At 39.2% G+C, this 17,402-nt stretch overlaps 1 protein-coding gene across 3 annotated transcripts in view; it reads left to right on the top strand.

Annotated features, from left to right (window-relative positions):
* The window catches only part of LOC144023478 (retinoic acid receptor gamma-A-like), a 38,558-nt gene that overhangs the window by 5,573 nt on the left and 15,583 nt on the right, over positions 1 to 17,402 (top strand). The window contains exons 1-2 of one of the 3 annotated variants that reach the window (XM_077529003.1): positions 5,589 to 5,683; positions 5,969 to 6,308. In XM_077529003.1, coding sequence (XP_077385129.1) covers positions 6,140 to 6,308 — 169 coding nt within the window. In that variant the 5' untranslated portion in view covers positions 5,589 to 5,683; positions 5,969 to 6,139. Of the gene's footprint in view, positions 1 to 5,588; positions 5,684 to 5,968; positions 6,309 to 16,069; positions 16,345 to 17,402 lie in introns of those variants that run through there. The other 2 variants (XM_077529004.1, XM_077529005.1) reach the window with 2 other exon arrangements.

Here is a 17,402-nt window from a genome sequence, read left to right as displayed (position 1 = left end):
TTAATTGTGCATGGTTGTTTTTCATCAGAAAATTTTACGTGAAATAGTTTTAGATCCATAATGTTCAACATTATCTGCTGACAAAAAAAAAATATACAGGTTTAAAATGACTGCCATGACAAAAACTAGAGTAAAACGTTGACAGTTTTTGTTGACTAAAAGTAGACGTGTAAAATCAAGTCTAAAATGCCAGATTTATAGTCGACTCAAAGTTGACGATATAAAATTGGGATGAGGTTGATTGACTATGATAAAAACTAACGAGTGATTGAGACTGGACTAAAACAATCTAAATTTAAAAATGCCTGATCAAATTAACACTAGTGCGGCGTAAAGGGGGCAGCACTAGTGGTGATATACAAATTGCTCAGATCATGTGGTTATGAAGCGCGTCTATCTTTACGTCCATCTTAAACTGTGTTGGTTTGGCTTATGAGACTAATGTTGTTAGGATATCATGCTTTTCAACAGTGTTTACATACAAGATCTATGTGCTTTCAAAAGCAGCCTCAGTAATTGGAAGATTAGAATAAGCTCAAGTTTGTACTATACAGAACAGGGACGTTTACGTGGTTTGGCATAAAAATGAGAAATGGTTTTTAGGGGGTCTTGATGAGCAGGTAATTTTTTTACATTATTTTTATTTATTTATTTATTTATTTATTTTTTATAAGTGGCCAGTGATGTAGATTTTTTTTTAAGGGAAGAGTTTTGAATGGTCTGGGCAGCCACACTGAAGTTTCCATCACTGTCTGTCTAGAAAAAGTAGCTCACACAATATTTATTGAAGATTTGTTTATAGCTTTTTAAAGTGTATTTACGTTAATATCCATGCCGTGGTGTTACCCTAATTGCTTGCAGCAGTCGAAAACCCGCTTTTACACTAAGTTGGAAAGTTAGTTCTACTCGTCATTGTACAGTTTGTAGCGTGACACAGTAATCAAAGGAGGACATTAAACGTTTAATGTTCTTAATTAATGTTGCATGGTGTAAATTACAAGGAGAGAGATTTTCAGAAAATGTGCATTTTGTATTCTTTCCTTTCCATACTTGTCACACAGAAGTGACAATTGTGTTTGTCTATTTCCACTGTACGACTGCGGTTGGAACCAAAATGGAGGGTGCCACGAAATGGTTCATAAGTTATTTTGGGACAATTCACGAGTACTGACCATGGAAACCGTAAATATTGTGTGCTAAACTTAACAGAACTGCCCTACAGTGTTTGCTTGAAGAGTGCGAACGCCTCACATATTGTTTTGTGAGTCGTCTTTGTACAAACTTGCAGCACACTAACATGATCAAACAATGTTTATTACAAGATGTGATGTTGTAACACAGATCTGTTGTGTTTGTGTGCAGTACGTTCATGAATTGGCAAATGCATCTTTGTTTTCGGACCATGTGTTTAAATGTTTATCACTGTGTGTAAATCATCACAGCAAGTCAAGAAGTTACTTTTAACTTAGCTAACCAAGGCTCATAACAGTGCCAGTCATCTTCTATGTCCGCAAATGAGCTCTTAACGGGTTGGCAGCTGAAGCGTTGACGACTCCTGTCTGCGTGTCAAAGTGGCCAAGATACTAAACTCGAAATTGCCATGAGCGCTTGCTTTGGTCAAAAGCTTGTGCCAGACAAATGAAAAGCAGCAAACTTAAATGTGTTTTGTTTTTCAGTCTTTTGACCAACAATGCGCTTCAAGTTGTTTGGGGATTCTTCCGTGGAAGTGGACATTAATGAAATCAACATGAAACAGTGGTTGGGACACGTTACCAGTGTGACTCTCAGTAATGACCGAGTGTGTTTCATAACTGTAACCACAAGCTGATTTGGAAAAACTATAAAATCCAGTCACATTTACAAAGGATAACTAGATCCAGATGACTCGCCTCACAAACAGCGGAACATGTGATTGAAAAAGTTTATGTCATTTCAACTGTTTAGATGTGGAAACGGAGTGAAAATAAGCAGAACTGATGGTAACTTATGTAGCAACTTGTTGGAAAAGACACTCAGACGGAAAGCCCCATTCATCGTTTTTACACTAAAGCTGTTTTTAATCCCCATTGTCTGGGAAAAGGCAGCACCGGTTTGCGCCTATAAGTGTGCGTGTGTGTCAGCAGGACCGGGACCAGGTGACCCAGTCTGACCTGACCCAGCCGTGCGCTCATAAAAGCAGCATTGAGGGCCCGGAGGCCCGGAGACACAGCACCACTTTTGTTGCCCTACCCAAGGTGTATTTCCCCCTGGAGGCAGAACGTGGGGGCGGAGGGTGTTACTCATTAGAGAGAAAGAAACCATTCCTTGGCTCGGTCGCGCTTTATTTCATAGTTTATTAGCAGAAATAAAAGCGTTGCTTTATTTTTATGTTTGCTTTCGGTAACGACTCTGTCTGCTTTCTTGTTGCCCCATGCTGTTTCACCACAGTCCCTTCTTTCTCCTGTTAATCCACTTTCCAATGCGCCTCTAATTAATAGCACTCCACTCTTACACATGGCCAGCCAGATGCTTGGAACTCCTTCCCGTGTTCCTCATGCTCTCTTTTGCCATCTTTTTTTCAACTTTCACTCTTTTTTTTCTCTGCATGGCAAACGTTTTTACACATCTGGCTTTCATACTTGACTTTTTCGTCTTTTTGGGTTTGATTTTGTAAAAGAGTCAATGTAAACCTGACTGAGTGACCCAGCGACTACATCTGTGGAGGGATTCGCTGTCCTATATTTACTCCTTCATTCTTCAAGGTCAATTGCAGCTTTCAATGATGCTTCAGCTTGTGTGAACCGCCCGAATTTCCCACTTGATTATTTGCCCCTGAACATGATTAACCCTCTCAGTTTTATGTAATGCCTGGAAAAGCAAGTATTTGACACTTTGATCAATATTGATTTAGTTTCTTGTGTTGAAAGTCACTAGAATTGAAACTCTGTTTTATTCGTTTCTTTTGGCTTCACTCTACATGATCGTATTTTCAAACCAGCATGTAATAGTAAAAGAAAAAATAGCACAGGTGGTGCTGAACAAAGAAACCATGCTATATTAATTATTGTATTCATCCAAGTTTAGAGTGGAAAAAAAAAAGTCCTTGACCCCCAAAGGGTTAAATGTGCGGAACATCTGTGTACATTCACTTTTGCAGGCTACATGTCTCTGCTTGCATGTGCCAGTGTTTCTCTCATGCACAGGCATGTGTATGTTAATGTTTAGTAAATGTGGCATTGTGCACGTGTATATGTAAAACATGTATTTTTTTTTAAACTAACTGCCCACTTTGTCCTACCGGAGTTTGACATTCTTTGATCGTCAAACAGTCGAGTTCTTTGTGGAAATAGTTGCAGGGACTCTCCCCAACTGGCCCTCGCGGTGAAGAAAAACCGCAGCGGAGCCGAGTAGTTACAGAAATATGTCAATATGGGAAATATGACTTTAAAAACAACATTGAGTGCGCTGACTTTGTGTGTGAGAGAGAGTGGGGGAAGAAACAGCAAAAAGAATTTTACTGTAATGACAACTGCTGATTTGTCATTCTAATGTTACCCAATGCACTGTATTAATGCTCATGAAATATGATTATTTCCAGGGCTGACATCTATCCATGGAAACGGTTTTCTTTTTAGTTTAAAATGGATTACCTTAACTAAAATCTCGCATCTCATTGTGGTCAAAGGTAGAATCCCGGTCAGTTATTGCGCCTTTTAGTGCTGTAAATAGTAATTCCTTGTGGTGGATGTTGTATGCGAAACTAGCGAGCTAGCTGGTTTGACACTGTACCTTTGTTGCCATGAGAGGAGAGGTGGCAGCAAATTAACAACATATGTCAAATATTAGTTGCCATAACTACTACTTATACTTTCCGTAGTTAGAAGTAGAAGTTTCGAATCCAACCAAAACCTATTAGCTGTCATCCTCACAATTAAGTAACAGGAATTTTGGGTGCAGTGAATCCCTGCTTATATAGAAGTCGCACCTGAGTATAATCCGCAAGACCAGCCAAACTATGAAAAAGTGTGAAAAATAGGAAAACGGGTGTGTTCGACTTACTGCATCCGTTGTAAAATGTATTTGCGTAGTGCCTCAGAATGTATCCTGTTTGTAAACAGTGGACCTGCGCCTTTTCACAGTATCCTAAGGTTTACAAGTTTGTAGAATTTGGATTTAGTTCCCCTTTATGTGTACTCAAAATGCCATCGAAGTTAGCAGTTTGATGCAAGGGTTGCAGTGTTATTACTTTACGTTAGCAACTTAGCAGCTGCTAAATCGTCCGAAGTCTGCGTCATTTATATTGTAAAAAGTCTTCTTTATGATGTTGGTCAGTTATTAAAATCAACTGTGTAATATCTATTAAACCGGAGCAACACAAATGAACAAAACAGCTTATTTCCCCCATATTTTGCACGTGGTAAGAGTTAGCATCTGCTGATTTAGCCACCATGTACAAAGTGCAACATTGGCTAGCACTGGTTGCTCTTTTAGTAGTCTGGATCATACCTGAGGCTTTTTTTTTTTTGTGCCTCTTTTCATTGTGGCAGTTGGTCCACAACTGCTGTCAATCATTGTTCAAGTGTGGCGTTTGCCGTCTACTCAAAGTGGCAGACGTGCTGGTTGAGCTAACGGCCATTTTGGGATGCATGATGTCAACGTCAGGATATCTATTTGCATTTTTTTGTAAGATGTTAAAAGATGGCGCCAAAGCCCTCTGTGAGATTTTGATTGAATTTTTTTATTTTTTAGCAAATAATTTTTAAGCAATTTAGTTTTTTTAGTGATGGATATGATATTCAGTGTTTTTGGCATCATAGTTTGCAATATATTTAGTTCTAACTATAAATATAGGCAATTATAAACTTTTTATCCCCCATATCTCCCGCAAAAATTCACTATATTGAGTAAGATGTGGGTGTATTACCCCACATTTTGAGATACGTCCATACTTCCAGGTTTAAATACCAGTCAGAATGAACACTTGTATAAACTGGATGTACCTTCTTTCATAGAGAAGCGAGTCCTATAAAAACTTTCCAAACTGGGGTCTTGCGGATTATTCAGAGTGAGCAAAGCGTTGTTTTTGGATAGCACAGTGTTGCCATTATGCCTTTAAAAATGTGAAGCGCAAAACTAAAACTTTTTGACAATGAAGCGTATTCCAGCTACTTTAACGGGCTTGCGCATGTGTATGTGTTCACGTTTTCCTGCACATGTGGTACAGTTTACTATTGAATCAGGTACGAGTCGACCCGCTGCAGTCGCTGTGGAAGTGACAAGCAGCTGTGTGTGACTGCGTGTACCTGTGATAACAACTTCCACCACTGTGCCTCGTTTTGCCTTTTTTCCTGCTGATTCAGAATATTCCTCTTTGTACTTTAGTGGAAGACATTTGTATGTTCGGATCCCCCTCCCTCAGCCCGTGTGTGTGTGCGCGCGTTTGATTCGCAAGCTGAAGCAGGCCCAAAACAACAAGACATTCTTTGGCTGAGCTGTATTTACCACAGCTCTACCACAGAGACTTAAGCCCCGCCCACTCGTGAAATCACTGAAGGGAATGAGAAAGAAACAAGAGAGGGCAGCCCTCGTATAACTTTTCCAGCGGGTCACGGAGGCACAGCGGGAGACCCGAAAGACAGAAAAGGTGGGATGAGAGCTCGGCGACCTTGAGCGAAGCCAAAGAGCTGAGAGGGCTTCCTGTGGGGTACGATGAGCACGACTTAAGTTTTGTGTGTGTTGTTGTTGTAAGGGGTTAATTTCACCCATGTTGCTGGCAGGCTGGCAAGGGGAACACAGAGACCCTTTTATAATACAGTTGTGCTGATTGAAATCATATGGCATTGCCTTGAAATCATGACACCGCTTAGGAAACAGCCCGAGAGAAAGGCTGTTTCTTTTCCCGCTTTTATCTTCTTAAGCAGCGGGATTGTTTTTCACATTGATTCGAAACTTCTCTCAACTCGCCTCTCTTGCCTTCTGTCCTCTACAGACTGCAGACTCTTCCTGGTAGGCCGTCAGCATCATCTCTCCGCATCCCAACCTGGGACAAGCCAGCACCTTGTGGAGCTGAATGGCACCGGCCCCCTTCACGCTCACTCCTGACCACCTCCAAGTCCGCTAAGAATCGCCAGCCTCGCACCAGCAGCGTTCTAGTGTTACCATGGCAACCAACAGGGAGCATCAACTGCGTCATATGGCCGGCTTCCCTCGCACCGTCTACCCGTTCCCCTTCAACGCCATGAGGAGCCACTCGCCCTTTGACCTGCTGGCCAGCAGCAACCTTTTTGGCCGCTTTGGGGCAGACCTTCCCAAAGAGATGGCGGCGTTGTGTAAGTAATGACTTCAATTTGTGTGAAACAAGAAGCAAGAAATATTACTCTATTTACAATTTTAGCCGTCATTAACCATCCCATGTGCACGGTGATGACCCCCAGCTCACCAGCAGCGACCCGAATGAGATCAAGCGATAACAGAAAATTGATGCATGTACTCAGAAAAACACCCTAAATTTCAGTTAATATCTATAACAGGCTCAAAAACGCAGCCGAGGTCGAATTATGCCAGTAATTATAAAATGCGTGAAGAATTGGCATTTTTAATCTCAGTCACACAGTCCTGCACATGACACTGAGTGCGGCCTGTCAGTGCTGTGTGAACAACTTTGGAATTCCTCTCAATTTTGTTTTTTTTAGTCTTCTATAAATAATGTTCAGTTGAGCCTTGAACTCAAGCATGAGATGGCTTCGTTTGGGCTACAGGGGGAGCTATTGTACTTTCATAATCTTAAAGCATGATAGAGTTCCTTGCTTGACCTTTAATGCTTCATTATTTGATTATCATCCAGATAGTAATTGTCAGATTAAATTTGAAAGTAGCATAAAAGCAAGGAGAACAAAGGAAACATTCAGACAAATAATTCTCACATGAACAGTCAAACGGGGGTGGTCACTTCTGAGTATAAAGAGCCTTACACCAAAAAAATAAATAAATAAATAAATAATAATAATAATGATAAAAAATAAAAATAAATTTAAAAAAAAGCCACACTTCAAAAGTATGACCTCATTCTCACAGCAACAATTGAGCCATTTCTAATATTTTGGTTCTCTCATTCAGTTCCATCACAAGGTCAAGGTCAACTACTGCTCACTTAATTACAACTATAAACATGATAAGCATGTTCTTAAATAATACCTATGGCTTGAATTCCCTTGTGTAAAGGGCCTAACCATTCCGAAATATACAGGTACAGCATTAACTTCTCTGAGTAAGAAAAGGTGTTTTGCTCAATTACATATTAGCATTTTAAGTGTAACATCATCCTTCTCAATGTTAGCATGACGTAAGATGAAATGAAGCTCTAGGTTTGATGCTGAGGATAGTGGACAGAGGGTCCATTTCACTGTAAGAATAAATAAAATAAAATAAAATAAAATAGCTCCCATTTGGACAAGATGTCTGAAAATAAGTTGCTTTTCTTTGTTTCTCATTTCTTCAGTAAAATAAAGTAGTAAAAAATATGAACTATTACATAAAAATGATTGAATCTAGACCTTTTACATTTATTCCTAAGAGGAGACTTGGGGTCTGAGAATACATTTATGCTACGTCGCATTGAAGAAGTCTTTTTTTTTTTTTTTTAATATATATATATATACGGTATATGGAAGAAAATACAGCTATAGATATGACATGATGACTGCACAGATATCAAAACTGCTTTTTGTATTATTTGAACATCAGAAAATACTAATACATATACACATTAATACTACAATACTACTACTAATCTGTATTGTGTTAGTCCAAAGAGCTGTAATGTTATCCCTTAAAACAATTTTTGCACAAAGGAGCTCTGCCTTGGCTCACGTGGTCGCGGTGGCGCTCAAAAGTAGTTAACAAAAAAATGAAAATAAAATGCTAAATGCTCCTGGAGTTTTTCAACTTTCCTCTTGTGATTACTTAATGCCAATCAAGTCATGAAAAGGGAAGATTGCAAACTTGTCATGGGACAACAAAGTAAATCCATTATTTTCAGTCTATTGAAATTCTACTGTGAATGGAAAAAGTTGTTTTGTAGTTGAATACGCCTGTTTGATACACAGAATTGCGCCGCAATTTCACAGTTTAAAACAGAAGTCCCACATGAAGAGCTCTTTTCCTAAACATAAATCCATTTGGATTATTATGTGATCGTTTACCCAGACTTGTAAATTTTATATTGTTAGAACAAATCAATGATTCAGTCTAAAAAATAAACGATAGTGGAGTCGACAGTAGTCGGTGCAGAATACTGTTGATTTTTTTTATTTGGGATTTTTTTTTGTAGTCAAAGTCAGTCAGTCCACACAATAGTCTTGTAATTTAGTGTAAAAAATTGGGTTGGCCAGATTACCATTCCAGCTGCAGTATTTAATTGATGAATCTGATTTGGATGCGCTGTCTTGCTGAAGGTCACGTGGTCACATTCTCCAGTCTTCCTCTTACAACTTCACACTTCATTTGATCGCCATCCCAAATGATCTCAAATTTACCATTGTGGATATAAATAGCCGCATTTACAGTATCTGATTCCCACCTGAACATTCCCCCACTGAGTGTAGCTTCCACATTAGCCTGCTGCAGTCAGTCTGAAGTCATGTCCCGGCCAGCTGCATAATCTTGTAGCCACAATACGGCGCTCCCAGCGGACGGGGACGTGCAAAAGAACAAGGCAGCACAGAGGCGCTAACTCGTGTGCTGTCCTAATCACACTTTTAACACAGCATGTTTGTGTTCACCTACCCTGCGAAATGGGCAACAGGTCCAACATGCCTGACACAATGTCTTTGTGTGTGTTTGAGCGCATGTGTGTGTAATTGTGCACGCTCCCCCGAGCAGCTGTTATCATTTGATCTGCAGTCGTTTAGTGGAGCCTATAGTAGCATATATTTCACCAGGCTAGTAGCTCACAGCATGTGATTACATCTGCGACATGTCGCTCCCGGTGCTTTATCACATATGAAGACACATGTGTCAGACTTGCACTTAAGTCATGTAGTTGAGATTTAGTAGCGGTGATAATGGATAATAGCGGTGGGCAGCTGATGGTAATTGTAATTATGATAGTCCCATCAAGATACTGTAGCAGATGACGGTCACGACTTAAAATTCCATTTATTCCTGGGACAACATTATCCATACATTTTCTTTCGAAATTTCAGCACCTGACTGTGGAATAGTTTTTCTTTTTAGTTTAATTAACTAGAATCCCATGGTGCATTGTGGCCACAGGTAGAATCCTGGTCAGTTATTGCATCATTTGTTACTGTAAATGTAAATCGTTCTTGTGTGGTGGAAGCCACAAACTAAACTAGCGGAACTCCGTCACACATTAGTTGCTATGACTACTTACGATATTTTTCTTCTACTTTCTTTTGGCAAATACTTTTGGTGCCTTACCGCCACCTTTTGGAGAATGTGGCATCCGCATGCTTCTTTAGCATGTGATGGACGCTTCGGCCTAACTAGCAGCTTGAGTCTGATTCTTTTTATCCTCTCTGTTATCTGTTTTTAATTATTTCATTTATTTTACTTGGAATAGCAGCTATCTAGCTACCTACCAAGCTACCTATACATCTACATCCCTTGCATGACATCAAATCTTCACAGCATGAAGATTCACACACATACAGTAAGTACATTTATACCTGTGGCCTGCAACCTGCGGCTCTGGACCCACATTTTAAGATAAAATATTTTTTAAATGAATTAATGATTTATGTAACAAATTAATAATTAAATATTCAAAAAATGTCATAGTCCAAATTTTTAAGTTTTCAGAAAAAGAAAGACAAAAAGGTAGTTTTTAAGTTTTAAAAGTTGCCTAAAAAAAAAAAAAAAAAAAAAGTCCAAATAAGGACCAAGGAATGTCGAAAAGGGAAGAAGAAAAGCAGAAAACTGCCATAAAATATCTTTGGAATTGCAAAAAGTCAGAAAATTGATTTTGAAAAACAAACAAAAAAATGCAGAAAATGTTCAATAAGTAACGAAATGCACACAAAATTGCCAAAAAAAGAAGCAGAAAACATTTAAAAAGTAACTATGAAATGCCCAAAAACAAAAGAATAAATCTCAAAAATTAGCATAAAATGTCCACAAAACTGTCCAAAATGTCAAAAATTTATAGCAAATAAGGCAAGGAAAAAAATGTCTATAAGGGAAGAAGAGAGGCAGAAAATTACCATATGTCCATGAATTGCCAAAAATGTCAGAAGTTTGACAAATACAGAAACTCTAAAAATGTATGAAAAAGAAAGTCTACGAAAGATAGAAGAAAATTAATCTATGTATTGGACGCTGCATATTTTTCTGTTATGGTGCAGCTCTATTAGCTCTTGGGCCCTCAGTACATTAGACTAACACTAAAACAGTTTCCTTCATCACAATGTTCAAATGTTTTGCGGCTCCGGACAGATTTTTGGATATTTATTTGGCCTAAAATGGTTCTTTCAACAGGAAAGCTTACCGACCCCTGAATATAGAAACAAGTATCAACGAAGTAAAAACTAATACACATAGCAGCATTGAGGAGGACTTAAAAGAACTTTAAATCAAATCTAAGCATGAAGAAAGAAAGAAAAATGCAAAATAGCTATGACATCAAATTTGATCTCACTGTTTTGATTCATTGTGACACCCAAATCTCGACGGGTGCACCTCGCTTCGCAGTGGCGAGATACAAAGCTAGTTGACGGATGGCGTCTTTTGAATACTAATTGCCAACATGCCAACAAGGTCCCGGTTCGCTTGTTTGAAATGGTTCTCCGAGGGTTTCCATCCGGATCGCACGGCCATTCCTTTACATCAAATAAAGCAGCAGTGATCTCTCATTATTTTGATAATTAATCCGCGTGCGGCAATCCCTAATGAGATGAAACATTGGTGCACTTGAAACACATACAGTATCTACTTCAAACGCTCATGGCGGCCTATTCGCTCATACAATACATCTTTTATTTTACTAATGCAAGCAGCAAATATGGAATTGTTTTATATATATATATATATATATATATATATATATATATATATATATATATATATATATATATATATATATATATACACTGTATATATATATATATATATAGTGGAGGACGTGTCAACACAAATCTGGGGAAAAAAATGTGAGGAAAAGCCTACTAGAACATCTGAGTTAAGTAAGCATTGTTTATTCATAATTTAAGAGAGTTATCTCTACAATACATGATTTGTGTTTATTTATTTATTTTTTTCCTGTAATGCATTCGCATGCAGAAGTCAATTTCCTGTTGCATTATGGGGGAAAAAAATGCCAAGTTTTAAAACTTTTTAACATTTAGCCCAGAAGCATGTTTGAAGGTACTTGTAACTATATTTAAATGCATTTTAAAATACGTTTGAGGATATTTGCCACAGTCAGTCAGTTCCACGCTTCCGTAGCATTGGAACAAGGGTGTGTAGACTTTTCATATACATTGTATGTTATCCAGCGCAAACAGGAAAATTGTTTTGTCCTGCGATTTGGTGTGGAATGTTTGAAAAACATTTTAACATGTCACCATGTTGATGTAATGAGGAAACATTTGTTTTCTTTTTTGTTTTTTTCCACTATAATGAACGCACTGTCCTTTGCTGGTTTCATCACATCAATTCACTCACTCTTTGTAGTGTGTGTGTGCCGACGCACAACTATGTGCGTGTGCTTGAACTGAGTGCCTGTGATGACAGACACAAAGAAAAACACACAAGTCCCACTCTCTGCCTCAAGTTACTATCTCACACACGCACGGAGATATTTCCATTGCCACTCTGTAGGCTGCACATTCCAGCATTCGCGAACGGCGTGCTCCTCAGCATTCGTGACTTATTTGTGCGCTCTGTGACGGCCGCAGCGAGACTTTGTGCAAATATCTGCGGCCGAGAGAGCGAGAGAGCGAGAGCGAGAGAGCGAGAGCGAGAGCGAGAGAGCGAGCGAGAGAGAGCGAGAGAGCGAGCGAGAGAGAGCGAGAGAGAGACCATTGTTCGCCTGCGCGCATTTGTGTCAGACATGACGACGGGATGAATAGCTGAAGAACCTGATTGTGAACGCTTGTAACGTGACCCTGAAAGTATGAGGCGGAATCGAGCAGTTTTTGCGAGTGCAAAAACGCGCCCGGCGAGGTAGAAGAAAGTGAAGCAAAAATGAGGCTGCTTCTTTCACATTACCCCCCATCTCTTTTGCACAAAGCAGCAACAGGGGGCAGGGTGCCGCGAGGCGGGGAGAGTAATTGTCTCAAGGTGTGGAGAGAGCTCAGCGGGCTGTTATTGTGCCACTCGACTCCCTGCAGTGTTTCATTATAGTGCGTGTTTGTGTGCCCGGCCGTGATGTTGAAAGACAGGTAAAACACAAACAAGAAAAACAAGAGTGGGTCGGAGGGAAGAGCGCTCATATGATGTGTGAAATAGAGCGCAGCAGCCCTTTTTAACTTCCAAATCGTCATGTATGCAGTCGGGGGGTTGAAGAGAAACAAACAAAGAAGAAGAAGAAAAAACAAAAAACAATTGGAATACTCGGAGTGTACAAAAGCCGAAGGCATGACATGTTTGGGAGTAAGTGTGCATGTGTGTGTATGTGTGCAGAGGGAGGGGGTGGTTGAGGGGGGGGTGTTGGAGCCCCACTGGGGGTTTCTTCTAGAGTTCATCCCTCTTGAAGGAGGGAAGGAAAGGGAGGAGTGGAGGGAGGAGAGTGAAGCTGTCTAGTATACAAACTATTCACACCGCAGGCCGGCGTGTGTGCGTGCGTGCGTGTGCGTGTGTATCGCCTGCAGCACACACACTTGGGGTCCTGCGGTCCGCTAAGATGAACACACACAACTTAATCTGGTTGGACCCCGTATGAAAGAAAGGGAAATTGAGAGCAGCACATGCCGGTGACGCTTTCGGAGAAATGAAGGAAAATCATATATGAACGTTAAAGGGACACTTGACTCATTGAACAATTTTCAGTAGTGAAAAGTTGATATTTTGTCCAGAATGAATTTGATAACTTCATTATTTTTCATGTACAATTAACTCATTCCCTCCCAGCCATTTTCACTGAAGCAACCTCTGTTCACACCCGGCTGTTTTACTGGGTTTTGACTGATTTTGCAAGGCCCACAGAAAATTGTGTTCTATTGCTACAAAAAAAAATGGAACCTACCAAAAGAAAAATTAAAGTTTCTTCTTTCATCAGGGGAAAAAAAGTATATTTTTATTTGTTTCCATTTTGGAACAATTTGCATTACAGTATAGCTAAGTTTAATCATTATTCACAAATCTGTTCAGAACTGTGAGTAATTGAGCTTTTTGCAACAAGCCCCTGGTTGATCTCCTTTGCTCTGCTGCCACCTGCTGGCCGTTTGTGTAATAACTACCATTTCTTCAGTTCAGAGGCTGCATCAAAGCCTTCTGTATGCTCTAGCATAAAAAAAAATCTTTGGGATACTTGAAACTTTTAAAATAGAACGTATTTATAAGTTTTTGGGAGCAAATGAGTTAATACCTTAAAAGGGCATGTTTTCTACTTGCTGTCGACTGATGATGACGACATCACCTGTGCTGAGGAAGTAGGTAACAGCCAATCATGGCTCACCTGTTTTCTGGTCATTACTTACTTCCTCAGCACACGGGTGATGTCATCATCAGTCGACAGCGAGTAGAAAAAATACTTTTTAAAGGTACCATTTGTACATGAAACATAATGACGTTCCCACATTAATTATTGAAAAAATATTAACTTTTTACTGCTGAAAATGGCTCAATGAGTCAAGTATCCGTTTAATAAAGAGCACTTGGGCTTTAATCATGTCGATGTCAAATGTAGGACATAATGAAAAAACAAACAAATTATCTGATGACATTTGTGGCATTGTACAGGTGTTTTTATTAATCAGTTTTAATGGTAAATTATTTTTAATCAAAAATTAATCATTAAAATTTATATTCAATTTTAAATACATCTAAATTTAAAACTACTACCATTAAAACTTTAATTTACATGTAATATATATATTTTTTTTTATCAATATTGGAATTTCACAATTAAATGTAATGGGTCCATATAGTCCAGTATAGTGTGTGCATCTCTCCACAAAAGACAATTCAATACGGTTTTCGCTGTGTGGGAGTGTGGAACGATTCAAGGACGGTTGGATTTGAAAGTGGAACGATCGGATATGGTACGTTTCAGTTTGAGCGGCTAGCATGTAACGATTTTTTTTGTTGTCTTTTTACAGACATTTGGATGAACTTGTCATTAATCTAAACGTGCCAAAAGACAATTGGATATGCATCTCGATTAGGGCTATCGCTATTGAATATTTTTAAAATAGATTATTCTATCAATTTTTCCATCGATTAATCAGATAAGTTTTTCCCTTATACTCTTTTTCCTTATGTGGAATTTTTATTTTTATTTTTTTTACTGATAAAAGACAACTAAACAATTAATCAATATCACAGGAGAGTGATTAATGTCGTACGTTTTGAAACAGATTCATCTCCTGGTTCGTTTTTAGTTTCCAAAGTAAAAGCAGATTATTTCATATAAGATGACAAATATCAAGGAATAAATACTGCTGAGAGGATTGATGGACTATTTTAAGCTAAACAATGATTCCTAAACAATTACTAAAATAGTTACCTATTTATCAGTTTTATTCTTGTAAAGTTTCTTTGTGTGTGTTACACAAATAAAATGTATTAGTATGATTGATTAGTTATTTTATTTATATATTTTTATTATATTTATTTATTTTAAGCTATTGCCGATTTATTACAAAGTACAATTAATCAGTTTTATTCTTGGAAAATGTCTGTGTCTTTTGAAAAGTGCTACACAAATAAAATGTATTAGTATTATTGATTAGTTATTTTATTTATTTATTTTTAGTATATTTATTTATTTTAAGCTAAACAATGGCTCTATTAAAATAGTTGCCGATTTATTACAAAGTTTAATTGATCAGTTTTATTCTTGTAAAATGTCTGTCTTTTGAAAAGTGTTACACAAATAAAATGTATTATTATTGATTAGTTTTTTTATTTATTTTAATTTTATTTATTTTAAGCTCAACAATGACTAAATGATTACTCCATTATTAATAGTTTTTTTTATTTATTTTTATTTTATTTATTTTAAGCTCAACAATGACTAAATGATTACTCCATTATTAAAATAGTTGCCGATTTATTACAAAACATAATTGATCAGTTTTATTCTTGTAAAGTGTCTGTCTTTTGAAAAGTGCTACACAAATAAAATGTATTCGTATTGTTGATTAGTTATTGAATAATTGATAAATTTTTACAACTCAAATCTTGATATATTTGAAAGTGTAACGATTCGGTTCAATTCGATACACAACTTTTTAAGGGAAAAAAAACAAACAATTTTGTTACACTCCTACTTAGTCAGTTATGCTACATTGCATTAGCAAAAAAAAAAAAGCAAACAAATATAAAAAAAAAAAAAGTTTGTGTAATATCGTCAAATCAATGTTCAATGAATTCTGATTGACACCAAAAGAGTTTTGGTATGCATCTGAAAAGATTTTGAATGTTGTGAAATTGTTTGCACGGTGACTAAGTGTGTTTGTGTAAGCACTTGGACCTCCCGGCAGTTCATCATCTCAATGTGCCGCTCATCTCTCAACACGCTTCTCTCTTCCTACCAACAGGTGTGAAGTGATTTTTTTTTCCCTTCTCACTGTCGTTTGTTTTCATCGCTCACGGCAACAGAGCAACATTTGAAGATGTAAAAAAAAAAAGACCGCGTTTCATTGCTCAAGTCATCGCATAAAAGGCAGAGAAAGTTCAAAAGTGTACAGCAAGGCAGGGCAGGTTTGCTCTTATTTGCATCCGATCTGAAATCCGACGCTGGAAAAGTTGGCGGCGACGATGAGGAGGGAAACTGAGGTGGGTTCTCCGCGCAGCCTATCAGACGTCAAGCGCCGGGCCAGCCCCTCCCCGCTCCTCCTCCCTGGACCCCGCCCCCCTTGCGCTCATGCCTGTGGTTGCAAGCGAGAGGCCCCACAGAGCCGCTGAGAGGGGAACTGAGATCAGTTATCAGAGCTGAGGGTCCACTGAGTGACCCGAGGGCAGAAAAGGGGAGAACTGCAGAGTCGGCTTCGGACCTTCACTGGAGTTTTTTTGGGGTAGTTTTTGAGTCCGGCATGTTTGACTGCATGGAGGCTCTCGGGCTGGCCCCGCGGCCCCTCTACGATGTGTCGGCGCAGGGCTCCTGCATGCTGGCCAAGGCCCCCCCGTTCTTCTCCAGCCTGGACCCCTTCGCCTGGGCCGCCGGGACCGGCAGCCTTCAGTGTGAGTACTCGGCCAAATCGTGGCATCGATCGCTTCTTATCGAGCGGCGTTATCACGGCGCTGTCCCCACAGGAAGAGGCAGATTCCTCCCCCCCCACTCCCCCCCGCCGTCCGTTTGTTTATGTGCTTAGTGGGGGACTTTAGAGGCGCATATTTACACATCATCATGTTTGTTGTCCTTGCGAATGACTTCATATGATTGACAGCTGCTTGGAACAATACAGGACCTGACCCCCCCCCCCAGAACACCACATCCCGACTTTGACAGATTGAAGGCCTTGAAAAATCACACGGTTCATTTTCAATGGCGCTGATGTATTTGTGTGAGCGCACCGCTGGCCAAAACGAGGCCCACAATGTGGACACTGGAACAATCCCGCTCAGGGTCATAACAAAAGCGGGATCTGTCGCCGGTTGAAGGGTCCAGGGGCCGAGCACCTCGAGTCGATTTATCTCCGCTAATCACTCGGACAAGCGACTGTCGAGGCGGCTAACGATGACGGATGAGCCGTCGGCTTGACAAACACCACGGCGGGGGCCTGTCACGACTCGCCCGGGAGCTTCCCCTCAGATGCAAACTCAAAAGACGCACTTCATGCTTGTCCATTCCAAAAAAAAAAAAAATGTTTTGAAGAACTGACACGTAGAGCAAAACTAACTAAAGTGTTTTCACTCCTGGACGAACCTGTTAGTCTATTTGAAGAGGAGCATGCAAAGCAGGGTGACTCACCTTCATACCTTTACGCTCCATCTACTTGAAATGTGAAAGGAAATTAAGACTGCTTGCTTGTTTACCAACAATTTGGAAGCTTCAATGGTGCTCGATATCAATCGGCATTCACATGATGGCTACTTTTCACTCTTCTACAGTTACTGCTCGATAATTCTTTCAAGTAACTACTTTATTTTGCTTTCTTCAGGCATGATAGAGTTCATTTATAATAGCTTTAAAAAAAATGATAACCGATCACAATTCAATCAGGATGAATATATCTATTTTAAAAACTTTTGTACTTACTGTACCGTTCCTGGCCCACAAATACCAAAAAAAACCACGT

This window comes from Festucalex cinctus, chromosome 8 (assembly GCF_051991245.1).
Source record: "Festucalex cinctus isolate MCC-2025b chromosome 8, RoL_Fcin_1.0, whole genome shotgun sequence".
Lineage (NCBI taxonomy): Eukaryota > Metazoa > Chordata > Actinopteri > Syngnathiformes > Syngnathidae > Festucalex > Festucalex cinctus.
This window is presented reverse-complemented; position numbering and strand designations above follow the sequence as displayed.